This window comes from Podarcis raffonei, chromosome 14 (genome assembly GCF_027172205.1).
Source record: "Podarcis raffonei isolate rPodRaf1 chromosome 14, rPodRaf1.pri, whole genome shotgun sequence".
NCBI classification, from domain to species: Eukaryota; Metazoa; Chordata; class Lepidosauria; order Squamata; family Lacertidae; genus Podarcis; species Podarcis raffonei.
In genome coordinates, this window is record NC_070615.1 from 46,847,288 (window position 1) to 46,870,101 (window position 22,814).

The 22,814-nt window shown below is 47.5% G+C and overlaps 2 protein-coding genes across 3 annotated transcripts in view; one reads left to right on the forward strand and one right to left on the reverse strand.

The window, feature by feature from the left end:
* Positions 1 to 866: 866 nt before the first annotated feature.
* On the reverse strand, positions 867 to 12,751 carry MIEF2 (mitochondrial elongation factor 2). 2 transcript variants are annotated; one of them, XM_053364191.1, is made up of 4 exons: positions 12,737 to 12,751; positions 6,184 to 6,337; positions 4,227 to 4,398; positions 867 to 2,724 (listed from the first exon to the last, which is right to left on the reverse strand). In XM_053364191.1, exons 2-4 carry the CDS (start codon positions 6,328 to 6,330, stop codon positions 1,673 to 1,675), a joined length of 1,371 nt encoding a protein of 456 aa, XP_053220166.1. In that variant the 5' UTR covers positions 6,331 to 6,337; positions 12,737 to 12,751; the 3' UTR covers positions 867 to 1,672. The 2 variants fall into 2 exon arrangements, with proteins under 2 accessions (XP_053220166.1, XP_053220165.1); XM_053364190.1 differs by lacking the exon at positions 12,737 to 12,751 and adding an exon at positions 12,066 to 12,274 and having other exon boundaries at positions 868 to 2,724.
* A 317-nt stretch (positions 12,752 to 13,068) lies between these two features.
* Positions 13,069 to 22,814, forward strand: part of FLII (FLII actin remodeling protein) — a 53,475-nt gene continuing 43,729 nt past the window's right edge. Inside the window, exons 1-5 of the mRNA XM_053364172.1 lie at positions 13,069 to 13,267; positions 16,175 to 16,285; positions 18,284 to 18,355; positions 19,964 to 20,044; positions 20,872 to 20,957. Coding sequence (XP_053220147.1) covers positions 13,205 to 13,267; positions 16,175 to 16,285; positions 18,284 to 18,355; positions 19,964 to 20,044; positions 20,872 to 20,957 — 413 coding nt within the window. The 5' untranslated portion in view covers positions 13,069 to 13,204. The remainder of the gene's footprint in view (positions 13,268 to 16,174; positions 16,286 to 18,283; positions 18,356 to 19,963; positions 20,045 to 20,871; positions 20,958 to 22,814) is intronic.

Here is a 22,814-nt window from a genome sequence, read left to right on the forward strand (position 1 = left end):
TTCCAACTGTCATGAGCCCCAGCAAGCATAGCCCATAGTCAGGGACAGTGGGAGTTAGAATCCCAACAAATTCTCCAGGACCACAGCTTCTCTGCCCCAGCTTCAGTTATTTTCTGTGCAAACCCACTGCATAGGATCATGAGTTCCAGTTAAGAGTAGGAGCACAGGGGGAAAGGTATAGCACTCTTCTGTATATGGCTTTTTGCAAGACTTAATTGTGGTTTTCTATATGTCAGAGTATAGGCAAGGATCTCTAGAGAAACACAGTCCTGAAAAGTTAAGTCTTGAGAGAGAGATATGAGCTGTTGGTACTCCCAGTTACAGCCAATAAGGTTGGTAGGTACCTTCCCCTTTTGCATTCTACAGGGAATGTACACACTCCCAAAAAAATACTGCAGACTATGATGGTTTATGGCAAGCACTGCTCAGGGAACAGTCACAAATCCTTGAGGGGCTCACTAAACTAGACTTGCTAGTTCAGAAAAGCCGAAGTGCACACAAGCTCTCTTGAACCCTTGTCCCGTGTCCAAACCCATGACTATAGTTGTGTCTCTCAGCAGCAAGGACCTCTCTACCGTTTCAGCAAATGCAGAACTAAGCAAGGCATACAGAGTTACACACCTACAAATTGCAAACTCTTGATTTGGATACAGGTTAGCCTCAGCAGGAACACTTCAAGTTGGCGTTACAATGGGAGTCCAGACCTCAATAAATGAACAGTTACGGCTGAGACGATTGCACCTTCCAGTTTACCCAAGTAGAGAGTTTAAGAATACCCAAGATTTAGAAACCTCTCTCCCCACACCCCAACCGTCCTTTGGCACTTGATTAAATTTCTAGCGCGGCGTCAAGTACATCTAACAGGTAGGGTGGGGGATAAAGTTGTGTAGTTTTGCACCCCATGAGGTAGAGAAGGGAGCCCCACCATTTCAGTTTAGGGATGTGCTCTGAGCAGGAAAGGCCAATGGTGGGGGGAAATCACTTTATTTTTTGCCACCTATTTAAAAATAAAGAGTGAAAACAACAGTGATTGAGTCACACTGTGACACAAAGAACATAGCCACAACCATTTGCAGATAGTGAGACTCAAATTCCTTGGGGTGCTCATTCTAAGCATTCAAAGGCCTGGAAGTCACAGGTGGGGACTTTCTGCTACCTGCGTGGTGATGGGGAAAAGCAGCTGCTTTAGCACCAAAGGTGAGATCCTCACTGATTCAGCAACAGCCTAATGAAATCTCCACCCACCCCAGACATCTCTTCCAGGACTTCCACATAGTGCAGTAAAGCAGACTTGCCCCAATAGATACAAATTACAGATTATGGAGCCTCACATTTGGGGTGCTGCTAGGATATTTGGCCCCTATAGGTCCGTTTCACGATGCTCCAATTACGTAGGGATGGATAAACCAGCTAGGAGACGACCCCCTTCCACGCTGGTTCAGCAATCCTACAGAGTACCATGGGATGCAACCACTGGAAAGTAACACTACTGGCCCTAGGTTTCAGAAATATCTAGGACACAGGGAAAGGTTACCATTTTTCAATCCAGGCCCTATTTTACTTTGAGAATACTTCCATCAGGGTGCAAAGAATTGCATCGATGGCAGAGCTGCTCCCAAGCCATCTGACCCCCAAAGGAGACGAGTGCAGTTTTCACCACTGAGTCGCCTGTTCATAAGCAGAGTCCGGCTGCCAGATCTGGATCCGCTAAAGCCTCGTACAAAGTGTAGCCGATCTCTTCGATTTCCTCCGAGGCCAGGTGGCCGAGAAGGTTTATCCTGCTGTCGAAGAAGCAAGGGAGGGATCCTATCTCCAGGTACCGGACCAGCTCCTCCAGCACCTGCTGGCACCTGTCTGCTAACGCTGCCTCTGACCAATCGGTTTCAGTTTCGCTCAGGTGTAGGATGGCGTGAGTCAAGTGGCTGCTGCCCAGCTTGCTCCAGAAGGGGTGGTTTTCGAAGACGACCTTCAAGATGTTGAGGCAACCCTGCCGGACGCCATCATCTCTGGCATCAAGGTCTTTCAGCGCCGAGACCTCGGCCGCGTAAAAGCTCCGCTGCCAGAGGTTCTCCACCGCTATTACAAAGGATGGAGGAAGAAGGATTTTATCCCCCACTTCTACCATGGGGCAGAGGTTTATGTCCAGGTGGATCTGGGCGTGCTGGACTTCCAACTTAAGCTCTTTGGGATCCATCACAGGCCTGATGACGCACTCCAGACTGCTGCCAATCACCGGCCAATTAATAGAGGCCACCAACATGTTATGGAGGGTCTTGTTTATGGCGCTGGACGAGAGGTACCCACCCACCACGAACCTGTCCCACGGGCTGCTTCCGCGCGGGAAATACTCCAGGCCAGTCCGCCTGACCATCCCGAAACAAGGGTCATTCACAACTGTTTGTTCACCGGGGATCAGGAGCCAAAGGCTGGGTTCCAGCATCAACGGAAGCATGAAGGCCACCTCAAGGCGGTCGCTGCTGATGAGGTCGTCGCAAAGGTAGCCGCTGAGGAATGCGGGTCCAAAGGGCAGCTCTGGGTACTTGTTCTTCAGGAATTTCTGCAGCTCTCCGCAGATGTCCCCTGCCAGCTGCTTCCCCAGAGCCTTTTCCTCCTCAGAGACTGAGACATGGTCCCTGTAGTAGGAAAGAAACTTCTCTTGAAGGGTCAGGCACAGCCGAGCCCTCGGTTCCACCTCCTTGGAGGGCAGGACACTGCTTTCGGGATCTGCAAAGGAGGAGAGAACAAACGTTTCAGATGGCTGGGCTAAGAGTATTGGACAGGCTTCACCAACCTGGGGACCTCCAGAAATCCCTGGCAGCAGAGGTCCCAAGATGCTTATGGCAGAGCATCGCAATGCAAGCACCTTATATTTGGCTCAGTAAAGGTAAAGGGACCCCTGACCATTAGGTCCAGTCGTGGCCGACTCTGGGGTTGCAGCGCTCATCTCGCTTTACTGGCCGAGGGAGCCTGCGTGCAGCTTCCGGGTCATGTAGCCAGCATGACTAAGCCGCTTCTGGCAAACCAGAGCAGCGCACGGAAACGCCTTTTACCTTCCTGCTGGAGTGGTACCTATTTATCTACTTGCACTTTGACGTGCTTTTGAACTGCTAGGTTGGCAGGAGCAGGGACTGAGCAACAGGAGCTCACCCCGTCGTGGGGATTTGAACCGCTAACCTTCTGATCGGCAAGTCCTAGGCTCTGTGGTTTAACCCACAGTGCCATCCAGTGCAAAATGGGTGTAGGAGGCTGCTACATTCAGAGGCCTAGCCACTGTGTTCTGCGGTAGCTGTAACTTCCTGAGCAGCATCAAGCAGATCCACATGGAGTCCATTACAGTAATCTAGGCTGAAGGTTCACCAACGCATGGGCCACTGTGGCCAGGATCTCCCTAGCCAGGAATGGCTGCAGCTGGCACTGAAACCAAACGGCCTAGTTACTAACATCACTTGTGTCTCCAGAGAAAATGATGAATCCAGGAGGGATCACCGCCACCTGGACTTCCATCACAGAGTGAGCTGGCAGCTAATCACACCGTTTAAAGTTGCAGTGAACTATTAGCAGGGACACAATCTTCACAGGCTTGGCAAAGTGTCAGGACCCAGTTGCTCTCTCTCTCTCAGCCTAGCCGACCTCACAGGGGTGTTGTGAAGATAAAACGGGAGATCCAGAATGCAGCAGCTAGGCTGGTGACTGGGAGTGGCCGCCGAGACCACATAACACCGGTCTTGAAAGACCTACATTGCCTCCCAGTACGTTTCTGAGCACAATTCAAAGTGTTGGTGCTGACCTTTAAAGCCCTAAACGGCCTCGGCCCAGTATACCTGAAGGAGCGTCTCCACCCCCATCGTTCTACCTAGACACTAAGTTCCAGCGCCGAGGACCTTCTGGTGGTTCCCTCCCTGCGAGAAGCGAAGTTACAAGGAACCAAGCAGAGGGCCTTCTTGGTAGCAGCACCCGCCCTGTGGAACGCTCTCCCACCAGATGTCAAGGAAATAAACAACTATCTGACTTTTTAGAAGACAACTGAAGGCAGCCCTGTTTAGTGTAGTTTTTAATGACTGATGTTTTAATGTATTTTTAATCTTCTGTTGGAAGCCGCCCAGAGCGGTTGGGGAAACCCAGCCAGATGGGCGGAGTATAAATAATGTTATTATTATTATTATTGGGCATACAAGCACAGTTCGCCCTTAGGAAACAGAACCCGCCTGTAGCATGTCTCTCCTGACCTTGCACAGTCCCACCCACGACTGGAGACAGCAGTGGCTCCTCAAGGTCTTCCTGCCGCACTTTGGGCACCGTCTTGATCAAGCTCAGCTCCTGCCAACTTTCCTCCAAGGACTTCTGCTTGGCTTTGATGTCATCTTCATCATCCGGCGGGCTGGTGGCCCGGTCAATGAACTGCATAAGAACAGACACCCACCCAAACAGTTAGCGTGAGCTCCTGTGCCTTCTTTAGGCCCAGTTCTGCTCTGCCGCAGGGGCAGCTGCTGAGTGTGAACCCCAAATACAAATCCAGGCTCCAGGGCCGGCCAAACCGTTAGGCAGGGTGAGGCAACTGCTTCAGGTGGCGGAATCCACTGGGGCAGCTGACCCCAGTGTAGATCTTTCTTTCCCTACTTGTTCTTGATGTAGATCTTCGCTCAACCCTTCTTCCCTGGCAGGGAGAGGAGCACCATTTTGGGATCCATATCAGGTTCTAAAATGTCTTGAAGTGGCATACCAGGGGCATAGCAGCTGCACTGGCTTCCGGTGGAGTACAGGGTCAGGTTTAAGGTGCTGGTTTTGACCTTTAAAGCCCTATGCGGCCTAGGACCCTCGTACCTACGGGACCGCCTCTCCTGGTATGTCCCACGGAGGACCTTAAGGTCCAGAAATGACAACATTTTAGAGGTCCCAGGTCGCAAAGTGGTTAGATTGGTCTCAATTAGGGCAGGGCCTTTTCAGTATTGGCCCCGACTTGGTGGAACGCTCTGTCCCAAGAGACTAGGGCCCTGCGGGACTTGACATCTTTCCGCAGGGCCTGCAAGACAGAGCTGTTCTGCCTGGCCTTTGGTTTGGACTCAATCTGACCCTTATGTTTCCCTCCCCTTATGGTCTTGATCTATGGGCTACTTTTAAAATGAGGCTGCATTTTAAATTGCATCTTAACCTGTATTTTAAATTGGGGTTTTTCCCCTATTATGATTTTATTGTAATTTTACTGGTGTTAGCCGCCCTGAGCCCGGCTCTGGTCGGGGAGGGCAGGGTATAAATAAAAATTATTATTATTATTGCTAATAATTTAGAAGAATCGGGGTAGAAGCCCATAACACAGATTTAACCTTTGGGCAGATTACGGTGGATGGTGACGAGGTCCACCCGGCACTGCAATTTGCCGTATACCCAACCACCATGCAAGGGGAGAAAATGGGGTTTTTAAAAGAAGGGGTAGTGGATCAGGGCCCAAAGCAAAAGTCTCAAGAGCTTTAAACTACAGATCCACTACCCCTTCTTTAAAAACAAAAACACACACACTTTTTTTGGCTTGGTCAGTTAATTAAATAAATACAGTGGTACCTCCGGTTGTGAATGGGATCCGTTCCGGAGGTCTGGCCACATTCCAAGGAATTCGCAACCGGAGGTGCCACTCCTGCGCATGCATGCGAGGCAGTTTAGCGCTTCTGCACATGCGTACAAGGCGAAACCGAGAAAAATACTTCTAGGTTTGCCACTTACGTATTCCGAAGGATACGTAACCGGAGGTGAACGCAACTAGAGGTACCACTGTCCTATAGTATGAATTTGCAAGCAGGATTTGAACTGTGAGCAACAGAAGGAATTAGAGATTATTGTATTATCATTATGGTATAAGAAAGAGAAGATGAGGGCAAGGGAGGATTAAAAACCCCATGCAGAATGGGGTGGGAAGTCGATAAAACGAAAGAAAAAATTATTATGTATTGGAGTGTACATGTGAAATTTTTGAAAATTTGACAAAATATTACTGAGAAAGACTCAAGACCTAGCAGTCTCCTCCCAAACAACACCCCTGATCCAGACACAGACTATGATCCCCTTAATAAAACTAAAACGACATAAAGATGGTTGCTCATATAAAAGGACAACTGCCCAACAGTAATTCCTCATCACACATTTAAAGCATGTTAGCAGCAGCTATGCAAAGGAAGAACAAGGCGGCCTCACCCTCTTCACAGCAAGCGTCGCGATTGCCAGCACAGCCGCTCCGCTGACGCCCAGGACCAACCTGGCATTGGCCAACAGGAAGTCCACCACGCTGCCCAGGTTGCTCTCGTCCCGCCTCTTCCCCTGCTTGTGGCCGTAGTCCGCCATTGTTAACCTTGTTGGAGGGAAAGAAATCAAGTTTGAGAGGTTTCGGTAATAAGCTTCCCACTTCAACCTGCAGAACCGACACTCCTAACTAGGCACCGCATACCCTATTGGCCCGGATATAAGCCGCACCTTTCTTTTCCCCCCAAATTCTGACCATGAAAATTTAAAGAGCAGCTTAAATTCGCAACCTTACAAAAATGGGCTTTTACAATATTGCTCCCGTCACGTCCGCCCCCAAAGCTGGGTAGGAAAGAACACGGGGGAGGGGGAAGACCGCTGGCACCCTTTCCCCCCCAAAAAAAGTTGTTGGGGGTTTTTTGGCCAAAGTTGTGGAGCTTTTTCTGCAAAATCTCAAAAGAAATTGAAGTTTTTGAGCTACTTCTAAGGAAATTTGCCAAAATATGGCAACCCTAGCTGGGAAGGTCAACCTCTTTCTGTGTGAGACAAGATCTACCTTTGGGAGAGAGCTTTCTTAATTTATTTTATTTCCTCTTTCTTTTCTTTTTTGTTGTTGTTAATTATTATTATTATTATTATTATTATTATTTATTATTTGTACCCGGCCCATCTGGCTGGGTTTCCCCAGCCACTCTGGGCAGCTTCCAACAGATTAAAAATACAATGTTTTGTTTTTCGTTTTTATGTATTGTATTTATTTCATCTTAGGTTATAAAGTTACAGTAAAAAACATTATAAAAACAGCTGTCTTGTTAAGAAAGGGGGCTGCTTGTCGTTCTTAGGTGTTGGTGTTGGGCAGGTTTGGTTGCAGGGTGTCTCGTTGCTGAACCCTACGAAACCTCAGTGGCTCGCTAGATCTGACATTGCCAACTTCTTCCTCTGCTCCTCACCCAAAAACACTCAACTGGCATTCATCATGAGTCACAACTCCCAACATACGACTTAACAGCCACAGCATTGCCATGGGAACAAAAAGCAAACAACATACTCAGACTGGAGGGTCATTGCGTTCTACTCTGCTTTCATCTCCTACACAGTTTCTAGGGCTTTATGCTGTGAAACGGTCTATAAACTGGTTTAACAATAATATTTTAAAAAACACTTTTCTGGACCATTTTTACCGCTTGACTGCAGGCGTATTGACCTACAAGCAGCTCCCGTTGAGTTTGGAGGAGGTTAAAGGGTAAAGGGACCCCTGATCATTGGGTCCAGTCGTGGCCAACTCTGGGGTTGCGGCGCTCATCCCTTGCCGAGGGAGCCGGCGTACAGCTTCCGGGTCATGAGGCCAGCATGACTAAGCCGCTTCTGGCGAACCAGAGCAGCGCACGGAAACGCCGTTTACCTTCCCGCTGGAGCGGTACCTATTTATCTACTTGCACCTTGATGTGCTTTCGAACTACTAGGTTGGCAGGAGCAGGGACTGAGCAACGGGAGCTCACCCCGTTGCAGGGATTCAAATCGCCAACCTTCTGACCGGCAAGTCCTAGGCTCTGTGATTTAACCCACAGCGCCATCCGCGTCCCAGGTTACTTGGTAGCAAATGTGCATGTGGTGGAATGGCTAACCACCCAACTTGAGAGTTTGTCCACCCAGACCCCAAGCTGATTTTGCTAGATGCCTTCAGAACCACCTGCAATTTGGGCAGCAAATGGCTTCAAAATAACAGCTGGGACAGCTCAGTTGGTAGAAAATGAAACTCCTCTCAGGCGCCAGGCAAAAACATTCCTCTATAACCAGGCCTCTGGCCACTAAATAAATAGTTAAAGTGGGAAAGGGGGCTGTTATGGTAGCTTTATTATATTCTACAGCCTTTTAAATGTGTTTGTGAAAGGGGGGTATTGTTTTGTTGCTTCTGCTTTAGCTATTCATTTGTGTTTTTACCATTGATGAAGGATGGTATATAAATCTAATAAATAATAATAGTCAATTTTTATGCTTTTTTATGTTTTTTGTTTTTTATTATTATGCGCCTTAAAATGTGCTCCTAATGTTGTACACACACTGGGATCTTTTAAAAAAGGGAAGTGTGTGTGTGTGTGTGTGTGTGTGTGTGTGTGTTCACTTCCTGTCGGGTGTGTTCCATTTGTAAATTGAGTCCTCCGCTGCTATGGGAAAGCACACCTTGGTTTAAGAACGCTTTGGTTTAAGAACGGGCTTCCGGAACGGATTAAGTCCATAAACCAAGGTACCACAGTATATATAATATTAGCAGGGGCGTGGCCTTATTTTGCCACCCCTGACACATGAAGCTACTGAAAATCCACTGGGGAAAAACCTACTCAGCCACACTGCCAAACAAACACTTCCAAGGACAACTCATTGCCTGGTTTGAGAATAATAATAATAATAATAATAATAATAATAATTATTATTATTATTATTATTATTATTATTATTATTCCCCAGGTCTACAGAGGAGTCAGATTTCCGGCTGCTATTTTGAAGGCGTGTAACAATATCTTCCTGCCAGTTTCCCTTCTCCCAGGACAGCCTTTTCTATTCTGGGCATCAGAGTCCAAAAGTGGTTGCAAGGGAACGCACCTAACCAGTCCCAGACACACAGGCAGCATATGATTAGAGGCAGAGCTCAACCTCCTAGATTTGTCCCAGACCTTTAAAGCAGTTCTGCTGCCATGAGAAGAGGGGATTTCTAAGCATGTGCAGAGTGCCTTTTCTTTTTCACCAAACCACATGGGGTGGGGGTGGCCAGGATCAGTAGTAGAGCACAGGTGCTTTGAATGCAGAAGGTCCCAGGTTCGTTCCTCAGCAACTCCACGTAGGGCCAAACAGTGAGGTATACAGTGATACCTTGGTTCTCAAACTTAATCCGTTCCAGAAGTACGTTCCAAAACCAAAGTGTTCCAAAATCAAGGCACGCTTTCCCATCGAAAGTCATGTAAAACGGATTAATCCGTTCCAGACTTTTAAATACAACCCCGAAAACAGCAGTTTAACATGAATTTTACTATCTAACGAGACAATCGATCCATAAAATGAAAGCAACAATGTACTGCAGTCACATAATCAACCAATCACAGTCACACACACACAGCCTCAAAAACAAAAACACAAAATAAATAGCAAAATCAGACAGATCTCAGCATAACACTCAAAACGGAAGTGTGGCACTCCAAACGGAAGCGTAACACTCAAAACGGAGCATGTTCGGCTTCCGAAAAAAGTTCACAAACCAGAAAACTTACTTATGGCTCTGCAGTGTTTGAGTTCCAAGTTGTTTGAGTACCAAGGCTTTTGAGAACCAAGGTACCACCGTAGTTGGAAAGGTTGTAGCTATCTGGCCTTCAGAGTATACTCCCTCTCCCTAGACTACGGCTGCCATACGTCCAGGATTCGTCCATTGTGAATAATATCTGGGCGGAATTTCCAAAAATCAGTAAAATGTCTGGAAAAGCCCAGGCGAATGGCAACCCATGTCGGAAGTGTTGATTTTTTGACGAATTTCCTTAAAAATAGCTGGAAAAGTCAGCTGTTTGAGATTTTGCAAAAAGAAGCTCAACAACCTTGCTGCCCTCCCCCGCCCCCCCCAAAAAACCCAAACAGCTCAAGAACTTTTGTGTCTGGGTTTTCACTTTTTGAAGTATGGCAACCCTACGCCTAGGCTGCATGAGGGCTGAACCCAGGAACTTTTGCCTGCAAAGTGGGTGCTGCAGAGATGTGATCTACACACACTTGCATATGATCCAGGAGCTGCAGTGAGTACAGAATGCTGCAGCACGATTGCTGACAGAAGTGAGGCCGTGTCGGCACGCAACACCTGTGCTCAGAGATCTGCACTCGTTGCCAATTTGCTGCAGAGCAAAGTTCAGGGTATTAGTATTCATATATAAAGTCCTTAACAACCTGAGACCAGTTTACCTGCAATATCGCCTTACTGCAATCTGCCCACTGTTAACAGCAGGCTTCCTCAAACCTCGGCCCTCCAGATGTTTTGAGACTACAATTCCCATCATCCCTGACCACTGGTCCTGCTAGCCAGGGATCATGGGAGTTGTAGGCCAAAAACATCTGGAGGGCCGAGGTTGAGGAAGCCTGGTTAACAGGGTGCCAGTAGGACTCCCTGCCTATTGACAACAAGCCCTCGCCGTACTCTGGCGCTTGCTAAAAACATTAACAGTGTAGGATGTTGGTGCATGTCTTAGTTTAGCAATCATTATTTAAAGAGTTGCCTTTGTGTGTTTTTACCGATAATTTTATCATTTTATTCTCTTTGCAAATGGCTTCAAGGTTTTTCTTAACAAACAACAAAATAGGCAAGAGTTTAAGGAGGACTGAAAAATGTTTGTGAGCTATTTAAAAACTTATTGCAAATACATTAAAATGCAAGTAGCTTTAGAGTAAGAACAGCAGTAAAATTTATCTGAAAACAGTGTGGAGAAGATAAGGTATAGAATAACTATAATATAATACGATAATATAATATAATATAATATAATTAATATAATATAAATGTAAAAATTAAAATTATTTTAAATTTACAAAATAAAAACAAACAAAAATATGCTCACTTAGATGCATAGATGCCTCTGAGTATCATATTAAGATGGTGGGTTGATGTGGTCTCAACAGCACACCCAGTAACAAAAGTTTAAATAAAGGTCTCAAAATCTGGGGCCTGATGCAAGAAACCCAGGCCTCAGCCATCCAGCTCCTCCTGCCCCCCCAGCACCTATGCACCCCCCCAGAAATGCAGAAATAGCCCCACCCAATCAGCAATAGGGCAAGATGCCTTCATCTTCCCCAGCTGCAACAAAACATGCCTCTACCACATCAGTCTCTACAGCCATAGCTCTCCACTGGTTTGCCTTCACCCACAATGGCGCACTTCTCCATCGTCTACCAAGACAGACAGAGCCCAACCGGACAACCAACCCCTGGGGAGAAACCGCACACCAAACGCTTAAACCACATCCCCACCTCAGAATCCTGGGAGTTGTAGTTCGCCCCTCGCTAAGCTGCAACCCAGCATCACTAACAAACTACAGTTCCCAGGATTCTCAGGTGCTTTAAATGTATGGTGTGCACAAGCTTACCACAGATCAACCGGCTTGTGGGTCAACAGCAGCGGCCAAGGCAAGGTGGTCATAATCAACCCACAACCAAACTACAAAGGGCTGCTTGTGTTGGTCTAAAGAGGGACTGGAAACGTGTGACCTTCTGGACTCCAGCTGCCGCCATCCCTGACCACTGGGCTACGCTGCCTCCGTCTGATGGGAGTTGGGACTTCATAAAGATCCAAAGGACCACAGCTTCCTATCTCTGGTCTACAGAGACACAGTCCTGTGGCATCTTGAGGGATGCTGTATTTGCTTCACTATTTAAAAAGTGCCACGGGATCCTGCTGCGGGGTTGGACTAGATGACCGGACCCTCGGGTCCCTTCCACCTCCATTACTGTATTGATTCATCCCTTTCTCCTTAATTAAGGCCTTCTCTTCTAACCATTCAGAGAGGGGATCTAAAGGTCCTCTAAATCCATTTTTTTGGGGGGGGAAGGGTCGTTTCCCGATCTTACTACAAGAAACGTATTAAGCGTTCACGGTGCTGCTGCTACGGGGCTCCGAATTATTTAAATAACTAAGGCAGTTCACCTTCTCCCCCGAAAGCTGAATATCCGCCCCTCTTAGAGGTTAAAAAGGAAGAAAAATTCCCCCCTCCCCCTAAAACGTAACAAAAATAAGATCCCTTCGTTTCTTCCGGCGGTTCCACCTTTGGAACCGAGGCTGCTCCGTGGAGGTTAGTAGCTCAGTTACAACTTACCTGTCCTTGCACCTGGAAGCGGACCCGGGGAAGCGGGGGGAGCGGAGAGGTCGCTGCTGCTGTAGCAGCGGGCACCCAGCACCCCGACGCCACCGCGCAGGAAGCGCTCAGCACCAGCGATGGAACGTCGGCCGAAGCCGAACGCCAAGCACCCCGCCGAGCGACCAATGGCAGCGCGCGGCTCGCCTCTCAACGTTCCGACATAGAACGCCGAGTATCTTTTTCGGCTTCCTGTCCTCTTTGAAGCTGCGTAGGTGCCACGAGGCTCCTCCTCCTCCGCCTTAAAGAGACAGCGTCGCTTTCGTCCTTTCCCTTCCGCCTCTTCCAATCTGTCCAATGTGCGCATAGCAGCGTAGGAAAGTGCTTTCAGCCGAGTCAGACCAATCCATCTAGCTCAGTATTGCCTACACGGACTGGCAGCAGCTCCCCGGGTTTTCAAGAGTGCGCAGCAGGGGGCTTCTCGCCCCATCCTGCCAGAGAGATGCCAGTGGTGCAAAGTTACCGACATGTAGAGGAGCGTAGAGGTTTTCTCCCGCTCTGACTTTATTTTCCAGATTTTCAGGAAAACCCTCCGGACGCCTAATCCGTGACAGCGCCCTTGAGGGTTTACAGAACGGGATTGCGGCTAACTGTAGCCAGCTATACTAGAGTGTTTAAAAACAACAAAATACCTTTCAAGAGCTCTCGAAACACTTTGACATCGTGGGGAATCCTGCAGCGTGTTAAGGATGCTGGGAACTGTAGATCAGCACCCGCAAACTACAATTCCCAGGGTTATATGGAGAGTTGCGGAGGGGAGGAGCCGGGGCTGCTTGAAGTGGAACGAGAGTGCGTCAAATGCATGGCGCGGATGTGACCCAAGCGTAGCCGTATGAGGACCCCCCCACCTCGAATGCACCCCCTCCCGGCAGCGAAGGAGTTAAAAGGGGCGGGCCCTCCTCAAGTTCGCAAAGGCCACGCCCCTCCTTTTTCCACTGCCCCTCCCCACTTTCTAAAAAAAAATAATTGTTCCCCCTCCCTGTTTAGGGCTGTGTCACCGAGGGAGAGCAGAAGCCGCTGAGTTGGGGAGTTAGAGACTAGCAAGGCGTCGCTGGTGCTGCTGCTGTCCCTAATCTTCCCGCCCCCCGTGGAAAGGAGCCATGGCTGCCACCGGGGTGCTCCCCTTCATCCGGGGGGTCGATCTCAGCGGGAACGACTTCAAGGTAAGTCCCGGGCCCCGAGAGGAAGAGAGGATCGCCTGCCTTCCGTGGCCGGCGGGGAGAGCCGGAAGGCAGGCAGGCAGGCAAGGAGGGAGGGAGGCCGGCCTGGCCTGGCTGGGCTGCGGCTAATTTTAGACTTTCGCTCATCCCACCCTCCTGGCCGGGGCGTGGAAGCCTGAAACAATGCCTGTTCCTGTCCAGGATCTAAGGCCCTAGTCCTCAGTACGTGGGGTGGGGCGGAGGGCGAGGAGCACACTTGGTAAGGTTCTTTTTTTTTGCGCTGCGGCAGAATCAGCTCTCGCCGGGTCAGCTTCCTGAGTCACACAGAGTTCTTCATCGTCGTAACGTTCTAGAAGAGACTGTGCTATTATTGGACATTCGTGATGCAGATGATGATAATAATGATGCTGATGCTGATGATAATAATAATAATAATAATAATAATAATAATAATGCTGATGATGATGATAATGATAATAATAATAATAATAATATCCTAAACGGCCTCGGTTCTGTATACCCGAAGGAACATCTCTACCCACATTGTTCAGCCCAGACACTTATGTCCAGCTCCAAGGGCCTTCTGGCGGTTCCCTCCCTCCGAGAAGTGAGGTTTCAGGGAACCGGGCAGAGGGCCTTCTCGGTAGTGGCACCCACCCTGTGGAACACCCTCCCACCAGATGTCAAAGAGATAAACAACTACATGACATTTAGAAGACATCTGAAGGCAGCCCTGTGTAGGGAAGTTCTTAATGTGTGACATTTTAATGTATTTTTAATATTTGTTGGAAACTGCCCAGAGTGGCTAGGGAGGCCCAGCCAGATGGGCTGGGTACAAATAATAAGTTATTATTATTATTATTATTATTATTATTAGTCATTAAAAACTTCCCTAAACAGGGAATGGATTAAGAAGGATGGTTGTGAATTGGCGAGGTCTCGTTCCTGTTCATTTCATTCAAAGAAGTTGTACCCTGCCTTTCAGACAGAAACGGGTGCAGATTGATAAAAACAGTAGAATCCCTGCCCTACCCCCAGGAAAAGGGGATAGAGGAGGAAAATAAACCAATTCAGAGGAGCATTGTGGAAAAATAATTGCCTGTCATAAAGGCCTGTGCAGATTCAAAACGATTCAAAAGCTTTTCAGCCAGAACGCTAATTTAAAAATAAATAAATGGTGCAGAACACTCTTTCTGTCTCCCCTCCATCCATCCACCTTCCATTTCTCTATTTGCAATTTTGTTTGTCTTTCCCGACTTTTCTGTGGCTGCCCTCGAGCTGGCAATAACGTTTGAGTCATATTTGGTAATGAGCTGTGTTTTTTGGGTGTGCTTCTTCGCTTTGAGATAGGGTTGGAGGCTGAGAATGTTCTTGCAGTGACACGCAGGCCCAGCTCATAAACCGTGATCTAACTAACCTGTGAACAGCGAGGGTGCAAGTGATCTGTGCTGGAAAGAATTTGGACCTCTGTCACCCCCTCCTCAATATCTAAACCACTGTCCCTACCATCTAGTTGCAAGCTTGCAAGGGTGTGGAGCGACTCCGCCAGGGGGAAACGCTGCAGCGATTGGGATTTTATAGTTTAGAGAAAAGGTGAACAACATCACAGAAGTATATACAGTGGACACTTGGGTTGCGAATGTGATCCGTGCGGGATGCACATCCGCAACCCGCAGCAGCGTGTCTGCGCATGCACGGGTTATGATTCGGCACTCCTCGCATGCGCAAAGCGCGATTTAGCATTTCTCCGCGTGCGCAACCGCCGAAACCCAGAAGTAACCCATTCCGGTACATTAAATATTTCAAATTATACATATACATATCAAATAATCCAAATATTCTGCCAGATTATAATTTTTTTAATAGGACTTCCCATACTTCAAGTTCAGAGGGTTCTGAACATCTCATATCTCATATGCTTTTCATAGTCATTTCCAATGGTTCCTCTAATTCTTCCTGTTAACCTTCCTTCTTTCACGGCCTCTGAGTTGTTCTCAAAAGCGAGTTATAACAAGCAATGATGTGTTTCTGTGTGGATTTTATGTCTGTGATTCCCCTCTATAAGTCTGCAGCATCTCCTCACACGCTGGTGTTTCTGCCGAATCAATCCAAAGGTCTTTTCGTTGCTGGCAGCTGCCATCTTCACTCAGTTCCGAAGCAGAGGCTTGACAACCATATGTCAGGAGTGCTCTGATGGTGTTTCCTGCTTGGCAGGGGGTTGGACTCGATGGCCCTTGTGGTCTCTTCCAACTCTATGATTCTATGAAATCAAGTCTAAGCGTCTGCTCATTAATTTCCCCAGACCGGTTGCATCAAACATTAGCCTTTCCAGGGGAGGTTTACCAAATCAAACTGGAAATACAGTGGTACCTCGGGTTAAGTACTTAATTTGTTCTGGAGGTCCATTCTTAACCTGAAACTGTTCTTAACCTGAAGCACCACTTTAGCTAATGGGGCCTCCTGCTACCGCTGCGCCGCCGGAGTCCGATTTCTGTTCTTATCCTGAAGCACTATTTTTGGCTTAGTGGACTGTGTAACCTGAAGCGTATGTAACCTGAAGCGTATGTAACCCGAGGTACCACTGTACAAATATAATGACATATTGAAGGCTCACCTCCCCCTGGGAATCATAGAATTGGAGAGTTGGAGAGACATCTAATCCAGGGGTCAGCAAACTTTTCCACTGGCGGGGACTGACTGAGCGGGTGGCAAGGGCTGGGGGAGGGCAGTTTAACGACCCCCTCGGACCTTATCTGGCCCGCGGACCATAGTTTGCCGACCCCTGATCTAGGGATTTATATTTGCCCAGCGTGGGATTCGAACCCACAACCTTGAGATGAAGAGTCCCTGTTCTACAGCATAACTAAGTCTCTGTCTCCTGTGTTTTTTCCCCTCCTCCTCTTCCTGCAGGGCGGTTATTTTCCAGAGCACGTCAAGTCGATGACCAGCTTGCGATGGCTGAAGCTGAACCGCACCGGCCTCTGCTACCTGCCCGAAGAACTGTCTTCCCTCCAAAAGCTGGTGAGGAGCTTGCCCTGGCCGGCAGATCAGGAATGGATGGGGCTTTTCTGCTGACTTGGGAGCATTAGGAATTTCTCGAGAGGGGCGGGGGAACCCAGGCAGAGCTAGGAAAAGGGGAGGGGAGGCGAGAGCAGCTGAAATGGGTGGGTTGCTCTTTGCGTTTCTGGAAAGGGAAAACGTGTTTTTTTTAAAATATTTTTTGTTAAACAGTTTTTATAACCACACAGACATAACATAAATACAACAAATACATAAACAAACAAAAACAAAAACAACACAAAAAACAAGTACCATTTCATATCTTAATTTCTTATACCTTTCTTCCCCGACTTCCTCATGCCTCCCTTTTCTGTATTCCAGATTCTAATCAATTACTCAGCAAATCTTGCCTTATTTTACTTTAAATTTAAGCTAATCTTCCTTATTCTCCTTGTCTTAACCATTGCTAATAGTAACCATTTACTTTCCAGTCCAACATCATTCTAATTTTCATTCATTTTGTAATATTTCTTTAGATAGTCCTTGAACTTTTTCCATTCTTCTTCCGCTGCTTCTCTTCCCTGGTTTCGGATTCTGCTCGTCATTTCTGCCAAGCCCATGTAGTCAATCACCTTCATCTGCCATTCTTCCAGTGTGGGTAGATCTTGTGTCTTCCAGTACTTTGCAATGAGTATTCTAGCTGCTGTTGTAGCATACATAAAGAAAGTTAAATCCGTCTTTAACACCCCTTGGCCGACAATACCCAAGAGAAAGGCCTCTGGTTTCTTAGGGAAGGTATATTTAAATACCTTTTTAAGTTCATTATAGATCATTTCCCAGAATGCCTTAATCTTCGGGCGCGTCCACCAAAGGTGAAAAAATGTACCTTCCTTTTCTTTACATTTCCAACATTTATTATCAGGCAAATGGTAAATCTTTGCAAGCTTGACTGGGGTTATGTACCACCTATAGATCATTTTCATAATATTTTCTCTTAAGGCATTACATGCCGTGAATTTCATCCCGGTGGTCCACAACTTTTCCCAATCAGCAAACAAAATATTATGACCAATGTCCTGAGCCCATTTAATCATAGTTGATTTCACCGTTTCATCTTGTGTATTCCATTTCAGCAGCAAATTGTACATTTTTGACAAATTCTTAGTACTGGATTCTAACAATTCAGTCTCCAATTTTGATTTTTCCACCTGGAAGCCAATTTTACTGTCCAATTTAAACACTTCATTTATTTGGTGATAGTGCAACCAATCTCTCACCTTCCCTTTTGGAAAGGGAAAACGTGCACCAAATGTGCAAGGTTAGAAGGACGATGCTTTGGGCTCAGGCTTCGTTGCTCAAGGAATGAGGGTATGGAGACCCCGCACGGGGGTCTTTGCTGAATGCAGAGCAGGTCTGGGTCTGAGTGGAACGCCACCTGGGAATCGTGCATGCCTTCTGCTTACGTGGCGTTTATTTTTATTTTGACAATTCACACAATGCTTGAATGCAGTCTCTGTGTCGGTGCATAGCCAGCTGGACAGCTGCAGCACACAAAACACCACCAAACCATTCTACGTTCTAAATCTTCCAAAAATTGAGAGAACAAGGTACAAGATCTATTACAGAAGCCACAAACAAAAAAACTCATTCAAATTGTGTCCAAAAAGGAAGATTCAGTCTTTCAAGTTCCTTTAGCCAGGCTCCTGTAGATCTCAACAAAGGTAAGTTTGATCAAACGAAGTAGAATGGTTTGGTGGTGTTTTGTGTGCCGCTTATGTGCTGCTTACTTCATACTGGTCTACTACGAGAATTGGCAGCATAGGGTCATTTCTTCAGCTGAACAACTGCAGCAAATTGTAGAGTTGGGAGGGAACCCCAAATGTCATCTAGTCCACCCCCTGCAATGCAGGAATCTCAACTAGATCCTCCATGACAAATGGCCACCCGACCCAGCTCAAAAACTTCCAAGGAAGGCGAGTCCACAAACCTCACCTGCTTTCTTTCTTTGTTTCCAAACAGGAACATCTCTCCGTGAGCCACAACAGCCTCACCACTCTCCATGGAGAACTCTCCGGCCTGCCTTGCCTCCGGGTAAAGTTCCGAATGCTTTTTGAAATCCTCGTGTTTGTTGCTCAGAAGCCCTGCTAGCTCAGAACGGTGCAGCTGGCCTGCTCCTCGTACAGTGGTACCTCTGGATAGGAAAGGGATCCGCTCCGGAGCTCAGTTTGCATCGTGAAGTAAACATAATATGCGCATGCGTGGGTCATGTTTCGCTGCTTCTGCGCATACGTGTAACCTCATTTTGAGCGTCTGCGCATGCGCGAGCGGTGAAACCCAGAAGTAATGCGCTCCGTTACTTCCGGGTCGCCGTGGAGCACAACCCGAAAATACTTAACTTGAAGCTACTTCAATCCGAGGTATGACTATATTCATCTTGTCCTCTCTGATGGCTCTGGTTTCAGTCCTGTCAAATGTCTTTAACCGTTAGCCAGCCATTCAAATACAAACGACCCCCCACAAACCACCTCATAATTGCGGCCTCGGAAGAACAAAAGGGGCAAGTTAAGAACATATGATGAGCCTGCTGGATCAGGCCAAAGGCCCACGCAGTCCAGCGTCCTGTTCTCAAGGCAGCCAACCAAATGCCTGTGGGAAACTCATAGGTAGAACTCGATCACAAGAGCAAAACTCTTTCCACCTGCAGCTGTCGGCAGCTGGTCTTAAAAGCATTGCTGCCTCCAATATTGAAGGCTGTAGTAGCCATTGAGAGCCTTGTCCTCTGCGAATTTGTCCTATCCCCTTTTAGAGCTAGCAGCCGTAGCAGGTCTAAGAAATATTGCAATGCTCAGATATATTGCCATCTGTTCAGTAATGGACTTATTAGACCTGCTGATCCTCAAGGAAGATTAGTACAGTCATACCTCGGGTTACAGACGCTTCAGGTTGTGTTTCTTCGGGTTGCGGACCGCTGAAACGTGGAAGTACCGGAACGGGTTAATTCCGGGTTTCAGTGGTCGCGCATGCGCAGAAGCGCTAAATCGCTCTTTGTGCATGTGCAGAAGTGCCGAATCGCAACCCGCATGTGCACAGACGCAGGTTGCTGATGCTGTTGGTTGCGAACGTGCATCCCGCACGGATCACGTTCACAACCCGAGCGTCCACTGTATCGTCATACTTTTTATTTGTACCTCACCCATCTGACTGGGTCACTACAGCCCCTCTGGGCCCCAAAGGGTCTCTAAAAATTGGCCAGGAAACTGCCCTATGCGTTCCCCAGGCCCCTATTAGGATTTACAGCAGAAAGACACATAGAATCATAGAATTGTAGAGTTGGAAAGGACCTAGTCGAAGAGATGTGGGAGTCTTTCGCCCAATGTGGGGCTCAGACCCACGACCCTGAGACCGATTGCAAGGACAGCACCTCTCCTTGAAGGGAGCTTTTAGCAAATCTGCGCACCTATAATGTTAAAAATGGGACAACAAAATGCTCTTTGGTACTTGGGTATTGTTAGAAAATCGAGCGATGACGTGCATTTGTTAGGGGGAGACCAAGTTAGGCTCAGTGAGTGTGGTAAACGTGGTCCATGAAGCCGATATCTTTTATTCTGAGTGGTAGACTTGGTGGTTTGGTTCAGGTGCTGTAAATATAATACTTGTATCGTTGGTTTTTCTCCCTGACCTTTTTCGACATTCCTCTAGGCCATTGTTGCTCGTGCCAACTGCCTGAAGAACTCTGGGGTTCCTGATGACATCTTCCAACTCGACGACCTCTCTGTGTTGGTATGTTTGGGCCCAATTGCTCCGTGGCTGCGATGGGCACATTGGTGTAGCGGTTCGGGGTCACAGGGGGTCGAATACCCATTACTATTTCTGCAGACGGGTCCCTGCCTCTGGCATCCCAGAGCCTTCTAATCAGCATGAATGGGGAGCGTTTTAGCCACCGAGAAGACATCTTCTCGCCCTTTGTGCTGATTGGAGCCAATCAGAGTGAGAAGAGGCGAGTTGGACACTTAGGATTGGCTCCTAGCTGCGTGGGAAGAACTCGAGGCCAGTGCAAAAAGCAAGGGGGTTGCTTTCCTTAAGCTCTTTAGATCAAGGAAGATGATGATGATGATGATGATGATGATGATAATAATAATAATTGTTCTGTACTGAAGTTCTCACCCTGGGCCAGCAGGGGGATACTGTAGATAGTTTTCACTCAGGTCCACATATGCAAATAAGGAATTGAAAGTGACGTTCAGTGATTGGATAGTTACAGAAAATGGTTACTGTTGCGCTATAGTGGAGCTCTGTATAAGCAGGCTATCTGAACCCTTCAGTTCAGTTCTGTTCTGGCCTGTGAATAAACAAGAGCTGTTTGAAGAATCGCTGTGTCGTCTGATATGTTCACCCACAACTTAACAACAACAACAACAACAACAATAAATAATACTTGATTGATGCAGTTTGTGAGTCGCCACCAATCTTGCTAATTGCAAGCTTATTTATGAATTGCTATTTGAATCTTCTGACCCCTGGGAAGCTTGAACACCTTTGGGGCAGCTGCTGGTCAGTCCTAATGCAGAGGTCTGCCTTTTGATTAATCTCTCCTTGTTTTGTCTTAGGACCTGAGCTACAACCAGCTGACGGAGTGTCCCCGGGAGCTTGAGAATGCCAAAAACATGCTCGTGCTGAACCTGAAACATAACAGGTAAGTTTGGGGGTTAATTTCCTCCCCAGAAAATGGGCAGAAAACATTTGGGTCTTCCTGGGAGGGCCAAATGTGTTGGGAGTGGTTGGTTCACATTTCTGCAAAATGGGGGGGGGGTTAAGAACATAAGAGTAACCTGGTGGATCAGGCCCGTGGCCCATCTAGTCCAGCTTCCTCTTCTCACAGTGGCCAACCAGATTCCCCTGGGAAATAAGCAGAACCTGAGTGCAAAGTACATTCCCTCCCCCCCCCCAATAACTCTGGTTTCCAGTAACTGGTGTGACAAACTATGTGTCTGAATCAACTTGTGTGTCCAGCACTCATGTGTATTCATACGCATGCTACCAAAATGTTCAGGATCTTTTGCTAGAGTTATGACATGTGTCTGCTATGAATATGCATTTTCCCTTAGTCTCTTTTATATTTATATATATATGTGTGTGTGTGTGTGGCACTGTGGGTTAAACCACGGAGCCTAGGACTTGCCAATCAGAAGGTTGGCGGTTCGAATCCCTGCGACGGGGTGAGCTCCCGTTGCTCGGTCCCTGCTCCTGAAAGTGCAAGTAGATAAATAGGTACCACTCCGGCGGGAAGGTAAACGGCTTTTCCGTGTGCTGCTATGGTTCGCCAGAAGTGGCTTAGTCCTGCTGGCCACATGACCCGGAAGCTGTACGCCGGCTCCCTAGGCCAATAAAGCGAGATGAGCGCCACAACCCCAGCTCTCCACGACTGGACCTAATGGTGAGGATCTTGATCAGAAGAGTGAAGGAATCCCTAACTGTTCTCAAAAGCCTACAAAAAAGTGAGTGTGGCAGTTTTGCCACAGAAACCACACTAATAGCAGATCCAGAAGTGGGTGTGGGAGGGATCTTTTGCTAGAGTTATGACATGTGTCTGCTATGAATATGCATTTTCCCTTAGTCTCTTTTATATTTATATATATATATATGTGTGTGTGTGTGTGTGTGTGTGTGTGGCACTGTGGGTTAAACCACAGAGCCTAGGACTTGCCAATCAGAAGGTTGGCGGTTCGAATCCCTGCGACGGGGTGAGCTCCCGTTGCTCTGTCCCTGCTCCTGAAAGTGCAAGTAGATAAATAGGTACCACTCCGGTACCACACCTGACCTTAAGGTGAAACTTGTATTGGTTTTCCAAGAGCGCTGAGTAAGTTCGTTGTTGGAGCTTGGAGAGCTAACTAACCATTGAAAATTGAGGACAGGCATAGGCAAACTCCGCCCCTCCAGATGTTTGGGACTACAATTCCCATCATCCCTGACCACTGGTCCTGTTAGCTAGGGATGTTGGGAATTGTAGCCCCAAAACATCTGGAGGGCCGGAGTTTGCCTATGCCTGATCTAGGAGTTTAGTACAGTGGTACCTCGGGTTAAGAACTTAATTCGTTCTGGAGGTCTGTTCTTAACCTGAAACTGTTCTTAACCTGAAGCACCACTTTAGCTAATGGGGCCCCCCACTTCCGCACAATTTCTGTTCTCATCCTGAAGCAAAGTTCTTAATCCGAGGTACTATTTCTGGGTTAGCAGAATCTGTAACCTGAAACGTCTGTAACCTGAAGCATATGTAACCCGAGGTACCACTGTACTAGTTAAGGCCAATGCATTCTAATGGAGAATATTTCTATTGTTTCACCCCAGAGTTTCCTCCTTATTTTGCTGAATTAAAAGTTGCAAGAATATAATCCTAGCGAGCAGTGACTAAACCGGTTGCCCTTATTAATGGGACCCAAGTCCCAGAAGCCTCCGCCAATATGGCCAGTGGCTGGGGATGATGGCAGGTGGCTTGCAGCTACCTCTGGAGGGCTGCAGGTTCTCCCTCCATGATAAGGCGGCAGTGATACCA